The sequence below is a fragment of the Acanthopagrus latus genome, chromosome 11 (assembly GCF_904848185.1).
Source record: "Acanthopagrus latus isolate v.2019 chromosome 11, fAcaLat1.1, whole genome shotgun sequence".
Taxonomy (NCBI): Eukaryota; Metazoa; Chordata; class Actinopteri; order Spariformes; family Sparidae; genus Acanthopagrus; species Acanthopagrus latus.
The window spans coordinates 28,308,213-28,328,414 of NC_051049.1; the positions used below are offsets into that span (position 1 = coordinate 28,308,213).

The following is a 20,202-nucleotide window of genomic DNA, read 5'->3' on the forward strand; positions in this document are numbered from 1 at the left end:
CTGTACATCTAACTGGTTTTACATTTACAATTGTTTTAATTGGCCCAACCCTGTAACTGTAACGGTGACATGCTCATAATGTCAGTGCTCTCAAACTTGCTGTTGTCTTCCCAATCCCACTCAAAGTCCACCTCATCTCCATTACCTGTTCAAACCATTTCAATCCAGTTTCCACTCACAGCACAGCACAGAAACAGCCCTTCTGTTGTCAGACTCTAGACTCACCACAGCATTCTCATCCTAAACCTAAGTGAAACTTTCGCCACCATTACCCACACCATTATTCTCACCTCCCTTGAATCCTCCCCGAACATCACCAGCACTGCCTTCTCCTGGCTCAGGTCATTTTTCACAGACAACAGTTCATCAGGATCACGAACTGCACATCCTCCACCGCTGCTCTGTCTCAAGGTGTCCCTCTGGGTTCGGTGCTTGGTCCTCTCCTGTTCATTTTTCTCTCACCAACACAGCCTCCACTCCACTGTTATGCTGATGATATCCAGATCTACATTTCCGTCAAATCAGTGACCACTCTAATCAATAGCCTCACTGAAATTAAAAAGTAGATGCAAGCCAACCTCCAACAAAGCTGTGATAAATCTGACAATATCATCATCAGCGCCAAATCCGTAACCAAAACCACTCACAACTTCTGCCTTACCATTGATAACTGTACTCTGGCTCCCAGTAATTTTCACTGGTATCCTCTCTTTCCAACAACACACCAATCAAATCACGAGAACTACCGTCTTCCACCTAAAAACAAAATAATTGTGGCGTGGCTGCTGCATCGATGCTTCATCGCGTCATCTAGAGATTTAGAGTCTCGCCTATTGCTACCACAGCGCAGCCACAGATCTTGGCAAAAAATCGACCTGAAAATGACCTGTAGACACGCACTGTCTCTGGTGGATGTTGGATGTTTCGGATCACATCTGTCCATTTCTCTCTGTAGGAAAATCACTGCAGGAGGATAAAGATCTTGGGGGACTGTTACTACTGTGTGTCGGGACTGACCCAACCCAAGGCAGACCATGCCCACTGCTGTGTGGAAATGGGCCTCGACATGATTGACACGATTGCGTGAGTCACACACACTAATGTACAAATACACATCTACATCTTCTCTATAACATTCATGTCCCTTCCCACACACACACACACACACACACATACAGGTCAAAACAAGGTTTAATCTTATCTGCATGAATGACAAGAATTGAAGAGGAACTGTTGTTGTTTTAGACACATTGACCTTAAGTTATAACTGATACAAACAGAAGTGGGAGGCTTTTTTTCAGTGAAGCTACTGTTACCACCAATAACTAACTTCTGTTTTCAGTCCACTATGTTGGTCTGTCAGATAGATTGAGGAATATTTCATGAAATCATCAGATTTTAATGAAATTTGGAATCTTTATTTTTTCAGAGCAGAAAGAGCCTCCATGTGACCATTTATAAAACACATTTTAACTCATGTAACCTGTTTTTGTTTTCGCATTTCAGTTTTCTTAGTAGTACAGTTACAAATTTCACCTAATCTTCACTAAATGTTTTAACACACCACACAAGTCAGTTTTCAAATAATAGCCAGAGTCTTGGGGGAATTGCTTGTATTTTAAGGGCTCTAATTCCACTGGTTCCAAGTGCAACATTTACCCATATCCAATCCCTTGTAATTTGCATTTTTTTTTATTGCTGTGAAGGTGCCAAGTAGATGGCTTGTTGAATGCAGCTTCTCTTTGAGTGCAAATCAAATATCTTTGACTCTGATTTTGACCATCCTAAACTAAATGGAGCATTTTTTTGTCATTTGACAAATTCTTTCTGCACTTTTCTGTCACACTGTCACAGAGCCAATCGCCTAACATTTAAGTTTGTGCAATACACAGTGCAACCCACATACAAATGGCATAAATGTGAAAGGAGTAGACAGAATTAAGCAGCATGATCTGGTTTGTTTTTTCTGGACATAACAAAGCAATGCATGAAAGAGTCTGCAAACTAAGACAAATTCAAACTTTGACAGTTTTTCAATGACAAACCCTCTGGTAGCCCACACGTGCGCAAATACACACACAGTACACACAGAGAGCCCTTACCTTGTTTCCTCGTGTGAACACTCGTCTGTCATCTTCCCTTTCCCTGCAGCTCTATCTGAGTGGATGGATGCTGCTGTAGAGCTGTAGATCTCAGAGGACAGGTGCTACCATTCGCAGTCATCCCTCTGTAAATGTGTGTGCATGTGTGTGTGTGTGTGTGTGTGTGAGGCATCCTTCCTTCAGCCTGATGGACAGTGCGCATTCTCTTTTTCCGCCACCCTGTAAACATACACACAAACTATCATCTGAAGTGTCTGACCTTTCGCTGGTGACGATGCGCTTTGTGTAGTGATTTTCACTGGAGAGGAGAGGTTTTAGAGACGTCCTGCTTCATCTGTTTTGCCCCACAACAGGAAGTGAAGGTGATGTGCCTACATTCTTTCACATGCACAACTATACATACAAGTTAACAAAGACACAGGCATGGACACACTCTAGATTATCCTAATTTTAAGAAGATGCATTACAGATCTTGCATTAATTCTTGGTAATATTCTTAAAAAGGTCAACAGGTCAACAGGTCTGCAAATCTGCGATCTAGACCAGAGGAATTGTATTCGTGTTGGTCAAAAAGGAGCCTGTCTCCTACAGAGTTTTGGACGAATGAATTGAAATCAGAAACTATTTAGTGAATGTATCTCTCCACCCAAGGGCACTGTAGCAAATTGTTTGTAAAATTTGAAAATGAATTTGGATCCATTTCCAGTTCAGTTGCATTCAATTATGCACAGTGATAAACAAATTATTGTATGAAAGCTCATCATTTCTGAACTCAAGTAAGTTAGTTAGATCCTAAGAAAAACACCACCCTTACGAGAAGCCTACTGCCATGCTAGCAGCTGTTCATAGGCATCTTGGTGCTTTGAGATACAAGCTAAAATTAGCATGCCAACAAGCTTACAATGGTGATGCTAACATATGGATGTTTAGCAGGTATGATGTTAACCAATTTCACCATTTTAGTTTAGCGTGTTAGCCCTAATTGACTTTATATTTAATGCCTTCATCTAATGTTAGCATGTTAAAGGGATATTCCGGTGTAAGTTTAATCTATGTTCTAACACACTGTGACACCGAGTAGGACCCCCCCTTGAGAGATAAAGTTTGCAGACCACTAGCTTCAGTCAGCTTGAGTTTTGTTTGTCTTTTCAGACAAATCCAGCAACGATATCAAATGTTTGATGCCTTGAAATATGTGCTGGGACCCTGTTTCTAATGTTGCTGAAGTTTGGTGCTGTTCTGAGCATTATTTGTGGCTTTTTGATGGTGGTTTTATACTTGGACCCATTTCCTGCAGTGTATTGTTGTCGTGCTGTAGTTTCTGAGGATGCTAAAACTACGTTAGCTAGCGGTCTGCAAACGTTATCTCTTGAAGCTGGGTCCTACTCAGTGTCACGGTGAATTAAACTTACACCGGAATATCCCTTTAAGGATCATTTTATTAGTTTAAACAAAGAAGGTATTGAGCATTTTAAACTTTAACCTCATGATGAAGTCAGAAAGAGTCATCCTCTGGGGACCATGCCTGTCTATACAAACTGTCATACCAACAGTTATCCAACAGGACTAAAGCACAGACAGACCAAGAAACATTGCCCTACCTGGAGCCTTGCATATGCGTACCACATTAGCACCCTTAGTATTAGTCTGTACTCTTTATGTATTAAAATCTGAACATTCCAATTTTTGCTGAAATATATATTGCATCAACAAGATGCTATTTTCCCTGTTTTCTACGCTGAAAACTTTTTTGACATTACATCCCCCACAACATGACTTGTTTCACTGTCAGGAATTGCTCCATTTGGTTTGATAACATTTGGAAAGTCGAGAGGAACCACAAAATGAAGTAATTTTATTCCTATTTAAGTTAGTGGAGGGCTGGACTAGAAGTTGGCTATCTCAGGCCCCACGATGCAGAAAGTATGAGGGTGATTCAAGTCATTTTATACCTGAGAAAGCAAACTCTTTTGACTTATGGCTAGATTCCATTCTTTCCATTCATCCATGAGATGGAATTACCCTTTAAACCGTGACTTATACTTTGACCCATTGCCTAAATGTCCACCAAATTTTGCTCTAATCTGCAAACAGTGCTCTTCAAGGTTTTGTTGAACAGAAAAATACACAAAAATGAATTGGCCTCCGTGGTGAAGGTAAATTTCAGTGGTTTTGTTTGTACAGTTTTAGAAATTAATCTTCAACCTCTTTTTCATCTGCCCTGCAGGTCGGTGGTGGAGGCGACAGAGGTGGATCTGAACATGCGTGTTGGTCTGCACACAGGACGGGTGCTGTGTGGCGTGCTGGGCCTCAGGAAATGGCAGTATGACGTCTGGTCAAACGATGTCACACTGGCGAATGTGATGGAGGCCGGAGGGCTGCCAGGGTCAGTATGACTGTAACACTGACTGAAACTGGATTCTGAGTGGTCACAGTACACACACACGCACAATTAGACACACAGCATCCCAGCAACAGATATAGAATACAGCCTAATAATGTGTGCATCCAATCACAGTCATAACTTAGTTTTGCATGTTTTGTGTAGGTGTCCACCACAAAGGATGAGACTGTCATCATTTTACTACTACATTATTGATAAAAAACAAATAACAAATTGACTAAAATGACATAAAACAAATGTTGTCTTGAAATTATTAATCTGTATTATGACATAAATCTCTATTACAAAAAAAGGTCTCAAAATTACAAAATCACTATTGAACAGTTATGAGATCTGTATCTCATAATTACAAGGCAGTTATGGATGATTGTAGACATATACATGTCCTTTGATTATAACAGTTAAGATGTAGTACATGTGTCATGATCATGAGATTTCCCAATGCGACATATTGCGATGAGATCTTTTGTCGTAATAACGAGAGACAGTGGTCAGGATGAAAAAGCAACATCTTCGCATTTGCGTGACATACACTATATTTCTTCTATAATTATAAACATTGCAACTGTAGTTCAGAGCCTGGTGGACACTATGTGATTTAGACAAATTGAGTTACCAAAATCCAATAACAGTGTATAAGATAGTAAATGTGTGGAGGCTCAAAGCACTTCTGGCTGTGTTTTACAATAATTTATTGTAAAGAATGTGCAGAATGAGGATTTTGTCCCATCTCTTATATTGGAGGCATATTAATAGGTGACATTTTGAGGATTACAGCAAGCAAACTGCTTCAGTGCTCACAGTGTGACCTGACTATTGTTTGAAGACAAACCTGAAGAAAAGATAACTTTTGCGTAAAAGAATTTTGACCAAAATATTTCACAGTTGAAAACTAGAATGGCGATCAGATGATTGCCTACCTTGATCAAGGCCCAACAGCCCCTTTTAATCCAATCAAGATAGATGATTTTCATGCATTTTCTCTGGAGATATTAATGAAAACATTCTATCTGGGAATGGTAAAAAGAAAGTGAGAAAGAAGTCATTGATCTGTCCTTTAATCCAGATCTGCACCAAAAGTTAATGGGGTATATTCTGGAATGAGATTTGTAGCATTCCTGCAATGCATTTTCTTGCTGGTTTACAGACAGTATTTGCTGATATAAATACAGGCCAATATATCATCCTAGTTAGTTCTTCTAAGCCTGTTGTTCCACTGAATATTCCAGGTCACATATCCATCAAACATATTACAATGAAGTTTCAACTGGATATGAAACCGTCGCAGTGTAATGGTGATGCAACCATATGACCTACAGAGGCAAAGAAGACCATCAGCAAGAACATTTGCGGTTTCTATAAGATTATTCTTCATGACTGTCACTCAAAGAGTCTCACAGCCCAAGGAAAGAAGCTGCTCTGTAGTCTGGTGGCTTGGCAGTTGATACTTCTGTATTGCCAAATTGCAGCAGAGCAGCTGGCTTATAACGTAACATTTTATGTTGGCCTCGCTATCAAGATATATGTCCCTGTTGGCTTATAATTGTGAAGATTTAAGATATGAGGAAATAACTTTAGTAAAAAGTGAACAAATATGTTAACTATAAGATTAGGTGTTACCTAGGTGTATGAACACTAACTTTACTAAATCAAAGTTTCCTTTGTCAAGATCAAGATCTTTACAACAGGAGGTAGTGGTGCTTATTTTTTCAACAGGGGCCACCAGAACAAAAAAATTGAACCTTTGTGGTTCGTTATACTAATCTGATTGAGATATTGTTAGTTTCGTAACACGAATCAGATAAAGCAAAACATGCCGTCAAATATTTGAGACAACAGAGCCGTATCCCTGAGCATAACCAGTGGTGTACACACTGTAGAAACTGTAGTTTCCATCGCAGTTGTTTCAGAAAAAAAAAACAATACTTACCAGCTGCTAATGAAGTATGTCATCCAAATGTTGTGCTTCTAATTGAACGTTTTTCGACAAAATTGTTTAAGGGCACAGAGATATGAGACCTTGACTGCGCAGGCAGCAACAGCAGTTCATTCAGTTGGTTTTGGTCTTTTCATGCAATTTATTAATAAAATAAAAAAAATATAATGTTATCCTTTAAAAAGTCACCTTATGTCATAATCTGGTTTAAAAAATTGGTAGGATTACATTATTTCGCTTTGATCCAGTCTCGTCAAATTACTCAGCGAGAACAGTAACAGCAGCATAAAATGTGAAGACAGAACACAAGTGAAATGAATGTGACTTCAATCAGGAAAACTCATACACAGTAACAAGCTGATTCAAATTTAAAAAGTGGTGAAATGAGGTCACCTCCTTGGCTCAATTTGGCCTTGTTTCAAGTGAAGTATTAAGATTTTGGAAGTTGTTACCAGACTAAATGAGACGTTTGGATGAAAATGTCTTTGCAGTGGAGAATTTTAAGCAAGCCGAGGGGGCTATTAGACCGATAAAAATAATGAGGGGGATAATGATTTGAGACCTTAATGCCAGACTTTTATCACTAACTCCCCTTGTGTCCTCTGCTCTGCTTGTGCTCGCAGCAAGGTGCACATCACAAGGACCACCCTGGAGTGTCTGAATGGAGACTACGAGGTGGAACCGGGCTTCGGCCACGAGAGACACGCCTTCCTCCAGAAACATCACATAGAGACATATTTCATCGTGCCATCACACAGACGCAAGGTATGCCAGAATTGTCTCTCTTTTGCATTTTCTCTCTTTCTCTCGCCAGTGTGCCACGCGATAGGTAACAGATCTGTCAGTGTTACAATAGTTAATCCACTGCTGCAGAGAGGGAGGCGGGTCATGTGTTAAGCTGGCGTAGACATGGCTAGTATCACTATCTGACACCAACTGTACATGTGAACTAGAGCTGAGTGTGTGCCGTAGCATTTTAATTCCGCAGCTAAGAGCTCGCACACAGTATTTGTGTGAACACACAAACACACTCACACAAACAAACACTTGACATATCCAGGGTTTCAAAAGGTGCACACTTACAGTTTACTGTAGAACTCCCACTCAAGCCTACTGTTTTTCCATGAATAGGAGAAATGAGACAATTCTCCAAAGTCCTTTAAAGGGATGTTGTGGCATCCTTTTCCTCTCTTCCTTGACTGAATAATGCACATTTTTGTCTCTATTGCTTCAACTATACGTTGAAGTTACCATGCTATAGGCACACACATGCCAACACGATGCCAAACAACAATACTCTAAAACATGTTAAAGCACAATAATTTGTATACTTCTTGTACTAAATGATATATAATGTATAATGACAACATATCCATTTTCTGACTAACCTAAATTTACCCCTTTTACCGCATTTATTCCGTTTTAGTCTACTTTCGTCTGATTTGCTGGCTTTATAAGTCTATTTTTGTTTGTATATGGTATAAAGCCTTCAAACAATATGTGAAACATTAATGGCAAACATCAGTTTTCAAGCTCCTGTAGCTGTTGCATGCTAACACACTAACTGTTAACACACTAACAAACCCACTTTTTTGTATATCTTTGAGTTTAATTTAGTCTGCTTTGTTGGTTGTAATACCTTTAAGACAATGTGGTATATGTTAAAACAATTAGCTTGTGATGCTAAATGCTACATACTGTACATTTTTTAACCTCCTAGCTGTAGGTACTGATGACTGAACTAAGACCTTTTACATCTAATAGACTGATTTATATTTGTATATTTGTGTATGTTATAATACCTTAAATTAACATGTAAAGTAACCTTCAATGTTAGTGCGTTAACATCCTTACAACAACTGAACATACATACAAAACATCAGCTAACAAAGTGCACACAGTGGAACTGTTCATGAGGCAGTGAGGCTGAGAGGATTGATCTGTTACACCAATAGTGTGTAAGGAGATAATTAACAGGAAAAAAAACTTGAAGTGTTTTTTTTTTGTTTGTTTTTTTTGTTTTTTTTTCACATCTTATTAGCCTCTAGTTCTGTCTTTTTGTTCTGTCCATCTCACTATTTTTGTTCTCTTTTCCAGATCTTTCCAGGTCTTATTCTATCAGACATCAAACCAGCCAAGAGGATGAAGTTTAAGACAGTGTGCTACCTGCTAGTGCAGCTGATGCACTGTAGGAAGATGTTCAAGGCCGAGATCCCCTTCTCCAACGTCATGACCTGTGAGGATGACGACAAGGTATGTAAAAGTATGTCAGACAGGTCAGTTTGTGTTTGCTCATGTGTGTAGAGCTACGATTTGTTGTCAACTATTAAATTCATCAGGCAGCTATTCTGATTAGGGATAATGGTTTCAGTGATATTATTTATATTTATTTCTATTTCTATTAAGTCAAAATTGTCTGATTCCAGCTTTTTAAATATGAATATGTCTGGGTTCATTCCTCTATGACAGTGAAATATATATTTTTAGGTTGTAGACAAATCAAGACCAGATAAATTGATAATATAAGCAACAGATTAAATGACAATGAAAGTAATCGTACAGTGTTGCCCTGCCTACAGAATAGGTATGATATTGCTGGTTTACGTAGTGAGAGAAATCCTTTTAATGGGTCTGTATGTCCATTTGTATTGGAGTAAAATCCTGCTTGGATTCTTAATCTGCCACACACACACACACACACTAATCTGGATTTCTAGATTTCGTGACACACTGCATTACAACTACTTGTTGAAAAGTAAACCGGTGGAATGATATTATGAGCAACTTCTGACGTCAGCTCACGGCTCTCAGTCTTGCTGAGTGTGTGTGTGTACATCTGCAGACACTGTACGTATTGATGCGGCCGTGCTTGCGACATTAATTTGAGCTCATTCATGTGTTCTTGTCATGGGTGCATTTGCTTTAAAACCACCATGACGCAGCAGTGCAGTCACAGTGCCGCCAGTATTCCCGAGGATTGACTGTTGGTGTTTGGAGGTTGACGATTGGTGTTGTGGCGTCAGAAATAGCCTGCTAGCTGTAATCCGCCCGACTGTGTGAGCGCGGCCAGGCATTAGTACTTCATGATTCTGATGAGGTTGCATTATGACTGCTGGTAATCACCCACAGCCTGGTATCATCTCTTCTAATAGCATTAGCCACATTGTTACATGATTATCCAAGTAGCCAAAATCCCAGCGTTGTGACACAGTGGAATTTCATAATGGAATTATGACACTGCAAATTATAATAGTCAGAGCTGCCACTCTCTACTGACTACAGGTATGATGCAGAAAGTGTCAGCCAAAATAAACTATGGGAGACAGAACAGTGTGACGCACAATATGTTTGGGGAAATGTAATCAGAAAGCTGCTGGATAAGAGCTTAGATTTCTGCAATCACCTCCAAAATCCTTTGTCCTTAAATAGTCTGTACAAATCCTGGCAGGGTTGTGGATTTATTTGATTTGAAGATTGAAATTCCTTTTCTTTAGGCTCGGCATTCTACAAAATTCCTGAAACAAGGGGAACTGCACCAGAAACCCACTGGTATTTTTAAGAGAATCACCTCAATTGTTTTTAAAATGCTTGTTAAGAAAGATGTGTATTAGGACCAAAATACTATTACAGTCTTTGTGTCATCTCCAGCTAGACTAAGTGATTACGTGAGAGAGTGTTTTTTTTCTTTTGTTGAAGCATTTAATACACATTTAATACAATCTTGTTGCCGTCAAATACCAAAATGACACAGATAACTTGACTCACAGCCCTCTCTAATCAAACCAACAGTTAAGACTTAAACTGTAAATCAGCCTATAATAACACACTGTACCATACAAAACATGATTTATATTTCGTTATTGTGAAAGAATGATGACGTTTTTATATAAAATCTAATTTCAACTTTGGTCTGATTTTACTAGTTTGTGGCATCATGACAGCTGAGCTTGATGAATAGCTTAGCACTAGAATCCAAGACTAATTACAGCAATTTACATTTTCATGGAATCTCTCAGACTCACATTTTCAGATGTAGAGACCAAGCTGTGCAGATGTAGGAAAAGACAACATACACACATTCTTTATCAAATCTAATTCAAAATCTCATTAGTTGTTGTGGAGTCATAGATCTTTCAACCAAAAGGTTTGTTAAATACGGTATCCCACAGTTTTGTCTAAAATGCCATCTCAGTCACAGCTTCTACAAAGAAATAGTTGTCAAATAAATAAATAAATAGATAAATAAAAAATTGCTTGACGTTACTTAAACTTGCTTTACATTTTGGACTGTTTTTATCGCTTTTATGTCGCTTTTATTTGGCTCTTTGGCTGTTGACCTTTGCCAAGCGGTTATGTTTTTGCCTGTGACAACAGACCCTGTTAACTTTTGGTTCATATCTGGATAATGGGGCAGATTGAGAAATTGTTGCTCACTTTCTTTAAAATTTTCCTTAATTTCTAAGGAATAATGCATGGATCTTAATGAAAAATATCAGGGAACAAGGTGCCATGGATAACAGGGACCTGTTAGGCCTTGGCAGAGGTATCTACTGAATGCTAAAGTACTGTAGGTAGTAATTAGCCATCGTTCATTTATTTTCTTACAATGACTGTGTATGTGCATTCCACACATTTAAGGTACATTAATGCATCTGTACACCAGCTGGTCCTGCCCAAAGATTTGTGAATTGGTGAAAATGTTCATTTTAAAAGAGCAAAAGCAGCAAATCTAGCAAACAACCCTCGGCCAAGCTTTACATTTTTCTGCCTCACCAGTGGCAATGAGGTGTAGAATTTTCTGTCTCTTTATGTGTTGTGGTACATGACAAGCGCTGCAGCCTCACAGGGGAACGCCAGCATGGCTGCAGCCTTTTCATCATCAGACAGAGGCTGATTGTGTTGTCTGTTTGGTGTCTGACAGCGGAGAGCCCTGCGGACTGCGTCGGAGAAGCTGAGGAGTCGGACGTCCTTCTCAGCCACCACCGTGCAGCATTCGCCAGGAACGCGAGTCAACCGCTACATCGGGCGGCTCATCGAAGCGCGGCAGACCGAGTCAGAGACAACAGACCTCAACTTCATCACCCTGTTCTACAGGAGCAGAGAGAGAGAGCGCAGAGTGAGGACACACACGTGCACAGACACTGAGCATCTGCAGAGAACTTGTTTCTATTAACAAAAGGATGCAAAATGTAACAAATATATACTTTCCTTATTACACACAAAGTAACGTGCTTCGTGACTGCACTCCCCCTGTCTCTCACACACACCCTACACAGTCTCTGATTCTCTTTCTCCCCTCTCTCCCTCTCTCCTACGCCTGTTGTCTAAGATGTCTGTTTGTGTGTGTGTGTGTGTGTGTGTGTGTGTGCGTGTGTGGATGAAGAATCCACCCACCCTCTCTCAGGAGGTGGTGCAGATAATGATTTGGGAACGTCTGAGCACCACACGCGATATCTGTTTCCTATGTGTGCGTGGGCAGAGCCATAAAGGAACAGGGACTGTGTGTGTGTGTGTGTGTGCGTGTGCGCACATGTGTGTGTGTGTGTATTTGTGTGTATGTGTTTCAGTATCAGTGTTTGTGTTTTTGTCTTTGTGCAATCCAGACACCCAAAGCCTGTTCACAGCGAAAACTAGTTAATTGTTTCTCATTTTAACATATTTTGGGAGTCAGGAAATCACCCCCAGCAGAAAATTGAGGACACAAATTAGTACAAAGTGTTTATTTACTCCCACACAGCTGCGGTAAAAATATTTCTTTCATAAGATGCTTGCAGAGTTCAACTGTTGTTCCAGAAATGTAGATGTGACATCTACACATTGCCCCTGGAAGGTCGGTCAGTAGTTGGGTGGTTTGTCTGTTGGCTGTTGTGAAATATCGTGGCAACTGGGTTGTCCTGTGCATGCAGGGGAAGCCTTGGGGCTGAGTCAACAAGTAGGACTGCTAACCTCCATGCTCAGCTAACTGAGCCACAGTAACTAGCCTACCGTACAGCAATTTGCACTTACTTTAGCAGCAACGCTAGTTAAGTATCTGGAAACTCCATAAATCACCTTGATACTGTTACTGGCCTCATTCTAAGTTTCATAGAAATTGTTTGATATAGGCCCAAGCCTGCAGAAACCTGGCCTGTGGCAGCTGACCAATCAGGGGAGACTGGGCTTTCTGGGAGGCGGGCCTTATAGAGGCTAGAGGCTGTAGAACTCTAGTAAATACTCCAAATAATAGGTGAACCTGAAAAGGAGCATAATAGGCATCTACATTAAGAATGATGGTTTTACACTGTGTCCCACATGTGCTTTTTGTTTGTAAGGTGATGATTCCCCCTCAGGAAAGGATATATTACCTGTGCCTTCTTAGATCCAGATAAACATCTGACAGGATGGATGGAGGAATTCCTCTTATGTTGACATTTTCCCTCTGTTTTTTTTTTTTTTTTCATTTTCCTCAGTATCACCAGGTGTATGATGACCATTTCATCAGTGCGGTGGTTCTCTCTCTGATCCTCGCTGCTCTGTTTGGCCTTATCTATTTGCTCATGATCCCACAGTATGTACGCTCACACACTCACCACACACTCCTCCACATTTGCAGCTTATCCATTCGTGTAGTGTAATTGGATCGATCTCGCTGTGGTGTAGTGAGACCATTAAAGAGAAGGTGTTTTCACTGCAGTCGGTGGAAAACTAGGTGAAGCCCTTCTCATTCTGGACTCTCCTCTGCTCTGCTCTCTCAGGGGGATGCTGGTGCTGCTGCTGCTGGTGCTGTGTGTGTGTTTCCACGTGGCCTGTGTCATGTACCTGCATCTCACCAGTGTTCAGGTAGGACTCACAGACCTCCTCCTGCAACATTCTGCTCAGAAACTCCACTCCTCGGTCCGCAGGGTGCGCACTGATGCCATTTTTTTCTCTTGATACAACCCTATACAAAACAGCTGAGTGGCAAAACAGAGCATCAGGTGGCTGCTCTCTGAATAGTGAGAGTAGTGATACTGGAAAGAAAACAAAGATATTGACAATAAAGATGCCATGGGAATCAACAGTAATCTGTGCGTTAGCAGTGGTTGTTGAAATGTTGCCAGTTTTTTCACACTTAAATGTGTGAAATCATTATTTATGGTGTTGGAAAGTTTTTTTCTGCAGATAAGACCGCTTCACAATGACAGATCCTCACATTTGTTTCGCTGGAAACAGGGAATGTTTGGCATTTTTTTCTGGATAAACGATACAATATTTTCTGCTCCTGGGAGTTTCTCAATTAAAGCAAAAAATCAAAGAAAAAGAAGAAAGCAAAACGATCAATCTGTTGTGGCTCAGGCAGACATAACACAGATCTCATTGTTTTTATAGATTTTATTGTGGAAAGGTTTCATAGTATATCTTTACTAACCTGGATGGGGATACATTGTAACCAGGCAGCTCTTCTAGACACTCCAAATTTTATTGGACTGAATTGCCCAAATTCTGACATTAAAATGAGTCATTTCGCAGGGGTTGTGAGGCTTTAATTACCATTTTACAGATGCGTCTTTCACAATGTTAGCTTTCTTGAAAAAGTCCCCAGTGCATCACATGACGATGTAATTACACAGCTTGGCCACGACAACAACTGGCTTCAAGGCCTTTACCTTAATGATGAGGCCAGCCATCTTCTTTGCGGAGGAAGTTATAGTAAAGCCAACTGCATTAAATAGTCCTCCTCATAGCCTTTGTTGGTTTTACTGGTGGACTAAAAACCACACCGCCATCCACTGAATCGGAGTATATAACATCATGCTATCCATTGACAGGTGCACTGTTTTCAGTGAATGAGAATGGGACGCACTGGTCCAAAAATAGAAAATCAGTATGTGGTGGCCATTGTTGATTTTGTGGTCGACCGCATTGCAAATAGTTTAATGTGTGGGAAACACATAAAACACGAAAAAATGTCTCTCTGAGACTGTAACTCAGGTAGCGTCACATCAAGAAGGTCAACTGAAAATGTAAAATAAAATTAAAAACATCCAGAATTTTGCAGAAAATTTTAAATCCTGGCTTTTGGTGTCTGTTTTCTTCCATGAGAAGAGTTAATGCACTTAATAAGAGATGGGAACACCTTTTCTGAATAGGTTCAGACAGCTATCATTTTAACTCCTTTGACAACCTCCTCCTCTGCAATCCTGTAATGTTTTTCCAACTGGAATATTGGTGCCAGCCTCTGCCTATCTCAGTGACCAACTCCTAATAATTGCATAACAGTATTGGAGGGGAACAAGCATTATTTCACATTTTGTTTTGCCAATTTTCTTGAAATCCCATTAAAATTCATATGGAAACTTGGAAACTTATTTTAATGGTGCCTTTTAGCACAGTGTTAAATAACTGTTATGAGAAAGTTCTTACACTCCACAAAGTCAGCTGTGTTGGATCATAAACTCTTATTAGGGGCTATATTTTCTGTCTATGGTCCCAGCCCTGTTTGCTCATGCAAATTTGATCTGATGAAGTCCTGAGGATTGAAATAAAGTGATCAACAGTGTGCAGGGTTTTTGACTTCTCTCTCCGTAAATGTGACACTCCAGATGCTGATTGCCGGAGACTTGTCGCAGAGTTTGGTGTGACCGTGACAACTTCTATTTGCTTTGACATCACGTTCACACCCTCTATATGACACTGTGGAGTCATGCTACATTGAGCTGTCATCATATCCTTTAAGCGTCTTCTCTAATAGGCCTGCACATAATGAGCCACGTCACAAAATGCACTCATTTCATCTCCACTCCTGGCTAATGATGTGTCTAAAATGCTACTGAGGTAGATAAACAGGTGCTTAATTTACTGAATCGCTAGCCTCCCCTCTCCCTGTTTTTAGTGCCAACCAGGCTGCCTCACCATCCAGATCCGAACGGTGCTCTGCATATTCCTCGTTCTGCTCACCTACTCTGTGACCCAGGCCTGTGTGGTAAGTGTGTCGGTAAGATCCCAACCAGTTATTTTATATATTTAATAATTATGTCCTGAAGTTCAAGATCATTTGATAAGCGCAATATTGTACAGAATTGATTTAAAAAGTGTTTGACATTAAAAGAATATATAAATCAAAAGGCGCAAACAGATTAAAACATTGGCGACAAAGGACAAAAGAAAGAGAGAGAGATGGAAAAACAGAGGAGTCGTTCATGGCCCTTCTCCTAACCCCAAGGCCACAGGGCAACACAGTTGGATCACTAATGCTGGATGGATAAAAATAACAATAATAAAACAAAATAATACAAAATGCAGAAAAAAAAATACTTGAGTTGATATTTCCTTGTTCATCCAGCAGACTTAATTGTTCGCACGTCTCTGCAGTACATTAGTTGGCAGAGTAACGAATCACAGCTGAGCAGATGGTGCTGCAGAGTCTCAGAAGAATAAAACATTTATTGTTCAAGTGTAAAATACTCATTAAAACATTTTTCACGAAAATTGGTTAATGTCAGCATCAGCTCCAGAACTCAATCAGGCTCTGTGTGTGTGTGTGTGTGTGTGTGTGTGTGTGTGTGTGTGTGTGTGTGTGTGTGTGTGTGTGTTTTAATTAATCAAGTCTACAAATGATGTCAAAAAGGAACCAGAGCCTGAAGAGGTTCTTTGAAAACAACTTGTAGGAAGAAATATATCAACAAGACTGAGAGTCTGCAGCCATGCTACCATCTCTGTCAGGCTACTGACTTGTAAATTAAAAAAAACTTCAAAAAAATGATTACTCAACTTACAGTCTTCCCAAGTTCAGCTGAGACATTTAAATCCACCTTTCCAACAGAACTGCACATCTTATATGTTTATTATATCATAGACGGTGTAATAAACCATCTAAAATGAATAAGCTCACTCATATTAATGGTGAGTGGTTGCTTTATGTGGCCCACTTCCTCCAGGTGGGATGTGTTCCTTGGGGGCGAGTTGGGACAAACTCCAATGACTCAGTGGAGGACGTCCCTGCCGATGACAACAGCACAGGAGTGGACAGAGCTTGTCCCAACATGGCGTACGCCCTGCTGTCCTGTGTGGCCGGCACCCTCACTCTCGTCCCCTACCTCCGCGTATCCTCGCTCCCCAAGATCCTCTTGCTCCTCCTCCTCTCTGTCACTTACACCGTTGTCATGGAGACCAGCGGCTATCGGCAAGCTGTCGGGTGAGGCGGGGATACATGTAATTTTTTGTTAAATAAGGGAAAATGTGTGTTCATGGTCCAGTATGGTTTAATTTGTGTCATATTTGCCTGTGAGTATATATCTATATATGTGTGTGTGTGTGTGTGTGTGTGTGTGTGTGTGTGTGTGTATGTAAAAGGAACCAAAAACCCATTCTTGTGTCTTTCAGAGGAGGGTTTCTCCACACTCAGGGGTATGATCCTGTGTTGGCAGTCTTATTGTTTTCTGGAGCTCTGGCTCTTCACTCTCGACAGCTGGACCTGAAGCTGAGGCTCGACTACCTGTGGGCAACTCAGGTACGTCTGACATACATAACACACCTGTAACTGCTCATACAAGCGCAAAGCTCTTAAAGCTTTTAATTTGTATTAATACTGCAGCCGTTGGTCTTTCTGTCAAGGAACCACATCCCTAATAAAGGGTCATACAGATGCTGAGAATCTCAGATATTTAAGTGAAAATAAGGTTGTTGCAATGTCACTGAAATGACACTTAAGTGACTGGTGTAATGAGATATTTTGACCAAATTGTTGACATACATGTTTGGTAAGATTTTGAGTTTTTGCAGTTGTGAAGTTTTTTTTTCTGTCTTTTTTAATGTTATCATGAATTCATGCATCTTTGTTTTCGTAGTATATATTATATTAGTATATTTACCTCAGTCTTTTGTAATTTTTTAGGTAATCAAGCAAAATACAAAAACAGGCACACATATCTAAGAAATTCTGAAACAACTTGATTTAAAAAAATGAAATTGGCTTAATTATTCTGCCTGAATTTTGAAAAAATGTCATTCAAAACACTTTGGTATAATGTGTGTTTGTGTGTTTGCATGCAGTCCGGTTCAGTCTCAGTAGATCATCAGTGTTTTTTCTATTTTAAGAATGACAGTGAGAGTTTGTCTTGTTTGCAAATCATTATCTCCCTCTAGTGATAAGGAACAGCTATTACATCTCCCTGTGAGCTTTGTGCTGCACTGAAGCTGTATTGTGTTTGAACAATAGAGCATCAGTTTCGCTTTGGATCTGCATACCACTCTGTGAGGTCTCACCTCTCTGTCTCCACCTGTGTGTGTGTTGTGTGCGTGTTGTGTGTGTGTGCGTGTGTGTGTGTGTGTGTGTGTGTGTGTGTGTGTGCGTGTGTGTTGTGTGATTGTTCATTCAGGCGGAGGAGGAGAGAGACGACATGGAGAAGGTGAAGCTGGACAACAAGAGGATCCTGTTCAACCTGCTGCCGGCTCATGTGGCTCAGCACTTCCTCATGTCAAATCCCAGGAACATGGTGAGCATCCACAGGCGTGTGTAGGCTTGTCCACCACAGATCATCAGTCTAAGGAGAGTTAATGCCTCATAGTTAGGGGTGGGTTGTTATTTTGTTATTGATCCGATAGGACCAGTATGGCCAATACCGATACTTTTCACTTGAAAATTCCTGATCATTGAATGATTTTGTACTTTTGTTTAGTTGATCATGATTGTGATGATAATAAAACACAGCACAAAGATTTTAGCCTATGAAGAAAACAATATTTAACATAATTAAATCTATAACCTACCTGCATGTAGCCTAAATAGGAATATTAATGTTCCTTCATCAGATACATAAAAGGGTTATTATTTTCCATATTCATTCCATATTCTATATTCCATATTCATACTTCAGGTTTGAAGTAGGCTATATATCTAAATATATGTATACATTTTTGAGTTCCAGTATCTGAATATATGATAATAGTTTAATCACTCTGCTAAAATTACATCTCTGACCACCAATTACACTAACAACATTAATTAATGCTGGAAATAACTTGTAGAAATTGCTACCTGTGAAGTGAGCGGAGTGAAAGAGGTGGAGAGGAGAGCTGCACATAGAGACGATGTGCTTACTCTGGGAAGAAATATGAGTGATTTGCTGAACTTATAGAAGAGAAACTACAACAAAAATATCGATGTCATCACGCTAGTATTGATCCGATACCAGTACTCACTTTGGTATAAATACTATCGATATTTGGATCGATCCGCCCACCCCCTACTCACAGTGTTTCCTCATACACCCGGGAGAAGCTGGTTTTGTGTATTTGTACCTTCTTTTGCTTGTTCGTCTGAATATAAAATAGATTTATGTGTTTGAATGACCTCTCCAAGCCTAGGGGGGTAAAAGTAAACACTATTACACAAGGAAAACGCAAACATTAATGAAATGTTTAGAAAAATAACACAACGTTTCAAAAAATAAGATAAGATGACATATGTATGAAAGGAAACATTGTCTGGTACTCACTTATGAGCTATTTTGGGCTCCTAGCTCCACCATGCATTTAAAAGACTATATTTCAGTTTTAAACAAGCCTTTAAATGTAAGGATATAAGAGAAAAACATAATAAGATTATTGTTAAATTGTTATCACAGAATGTATGTTACTATGATAACTAAAAAAACAAAAAAAAGATAAATGTGGACAAACTCAAATGTTCAAGTATCCAAGCATGTTATAGGGCTGCAATTAACTAACAAACGGTATTCATCGCCAATTAATCTGTAAATGATATTCTCAATTGATAAAATGTCAGAAAATGGTGGAAAGCTGCTTAGCTAAAAGCACTCCAACTGAAGTGGGTTCATGAGCTTGACCATGCTTTGAGGATGTAAATAGCTTCTTTTCAAGTCAGTTTTGGAGCTTGTTATATTACATTTTATAAAAAGTCTCCATCTACTTCAGGTGTTTAGAGGAATGCTGCAGTGCTGTTTTGCTGTGAGGCGCCCAACATGTTTAGTGTTAGTCAGTAGTTAGTAGTTAGTGACTGAATTTTCTGAATTTCTGAATTTGGGTGAACTTATCCTTTGAGCTAGCACATACAGCTGCATTCCCAAAAAAATCTATCAATTTAGATCCTTAAATCAGGCTGGTAATCAATCTGCTGCTTTGGCAACTGAAGAGGAGGACAGTTGGCCATTTGTATGCAAAATAAAATGTTGAATAATTTAAATAAATGCTCTGTCTTACTGTGGGAAACTCTCCCAGCTGTTTGGGACAATGGCACTGCCTCTCTGTCCGTGTGCTGTGGTGTTGAAGTGGAAGTGTGAGCTGACAGCCCCGTATGTCTGTGTGTCCACTGACTGATGAACATCCCCTCCACTGATCTCGGTTCCTTCCTCGTCCCCCTCCTCTTTCAGGAAGTGATTAAAACATACATCCTGTCAGGAAATTCAAAGCCCCCCAGGAGGATGAGCTCTGTTTGTAAACACTGAAGCTAAAGCGCGCGGATCATTCATGCTACAGACCTGCAAGTATTTGTAGATGTGTAGGAGTTACAGCATAGACAGAAACACAAAGTATGGAGCTAATGGGTCAAAACCGGCAGAAACTGTGCAATACATCCTGTCAGGGGATCTTCAAATTACTATCAAGAGAAACAATGTGGAGGTCAATTCACATTCCAATACTGAAAACTAGAATATGTGTTTAGTAACTAAGATATGTGGACGAATATAGCATCAGTTACTAAAATTTGCTTTACTGTTGCAAACTACATAATAGTAAATGTTTTCATCTTGTGTTATGAAGGATCATGTTTATTTGAATGA

The 20,202-nt window shown here is 39.8% G+C and overlaps 1 protein-coding gene across 2 annotated transcripts in view; it reads left to right on the forward strand.

Moving 5' to 3' along the window:
• The window catches only part of LOC119027991 (adenylate cyclase type 1-like), a 48,525-nt gene that overhangs the window by 16,357 nt on the left and 11,966 nt on the right, over positions 1 to 20,202 (forward strand). The window contains exons 5-15 of one of the 2 annotated variants that reach the window (XM_037113443.1): positions 956 to 1,083; positions 4,330 to 4,488; positions 7,066 to 7,207; positions 8,540 to 8,695; positions 11,364 to 11,558; positions 12,892 to 12,989; positions 13,177 to 13,261; positions 15,294 to 15,395; positions 16,339 to 16,595; positions 16,784 to 16,910; positions 17,779 to 17,895. In XM_037113443.1, the coding sequence (XP_036969338.1) occupies positions 956 to 1,083; positions 4,330 to 4,488; positions 7,066 to 7,207; positions 8,540 to 8,695; positions 11,364 to 11,558; positions 12,892 to 12,989; positions 13,177 to 13,261; positions 15,294 to 15,395; positions 16,339 to 16,595; positions 16,784 to 16,910; positions 17,779 to 17,895 (1,566 nt within the window). The remainder of the gene's footprint in view (positions 1 to 955; positions 1,084 to 4,329; positions 4,489 to 7,065; positions 7,208 to 8,539; positions 8,696 to 11,363; positions 11,559 to 12,891; positions 12,990 to 13,176; positions 13,262 to 15,293; positions 15,396 to 16,338; positions 16,596 to 16,783; positions 16,911 to 17,778; positions 17,896 to 20,202) is intronic. The other variant, XM_037113444.1, reaches the window with a different exon arrangement.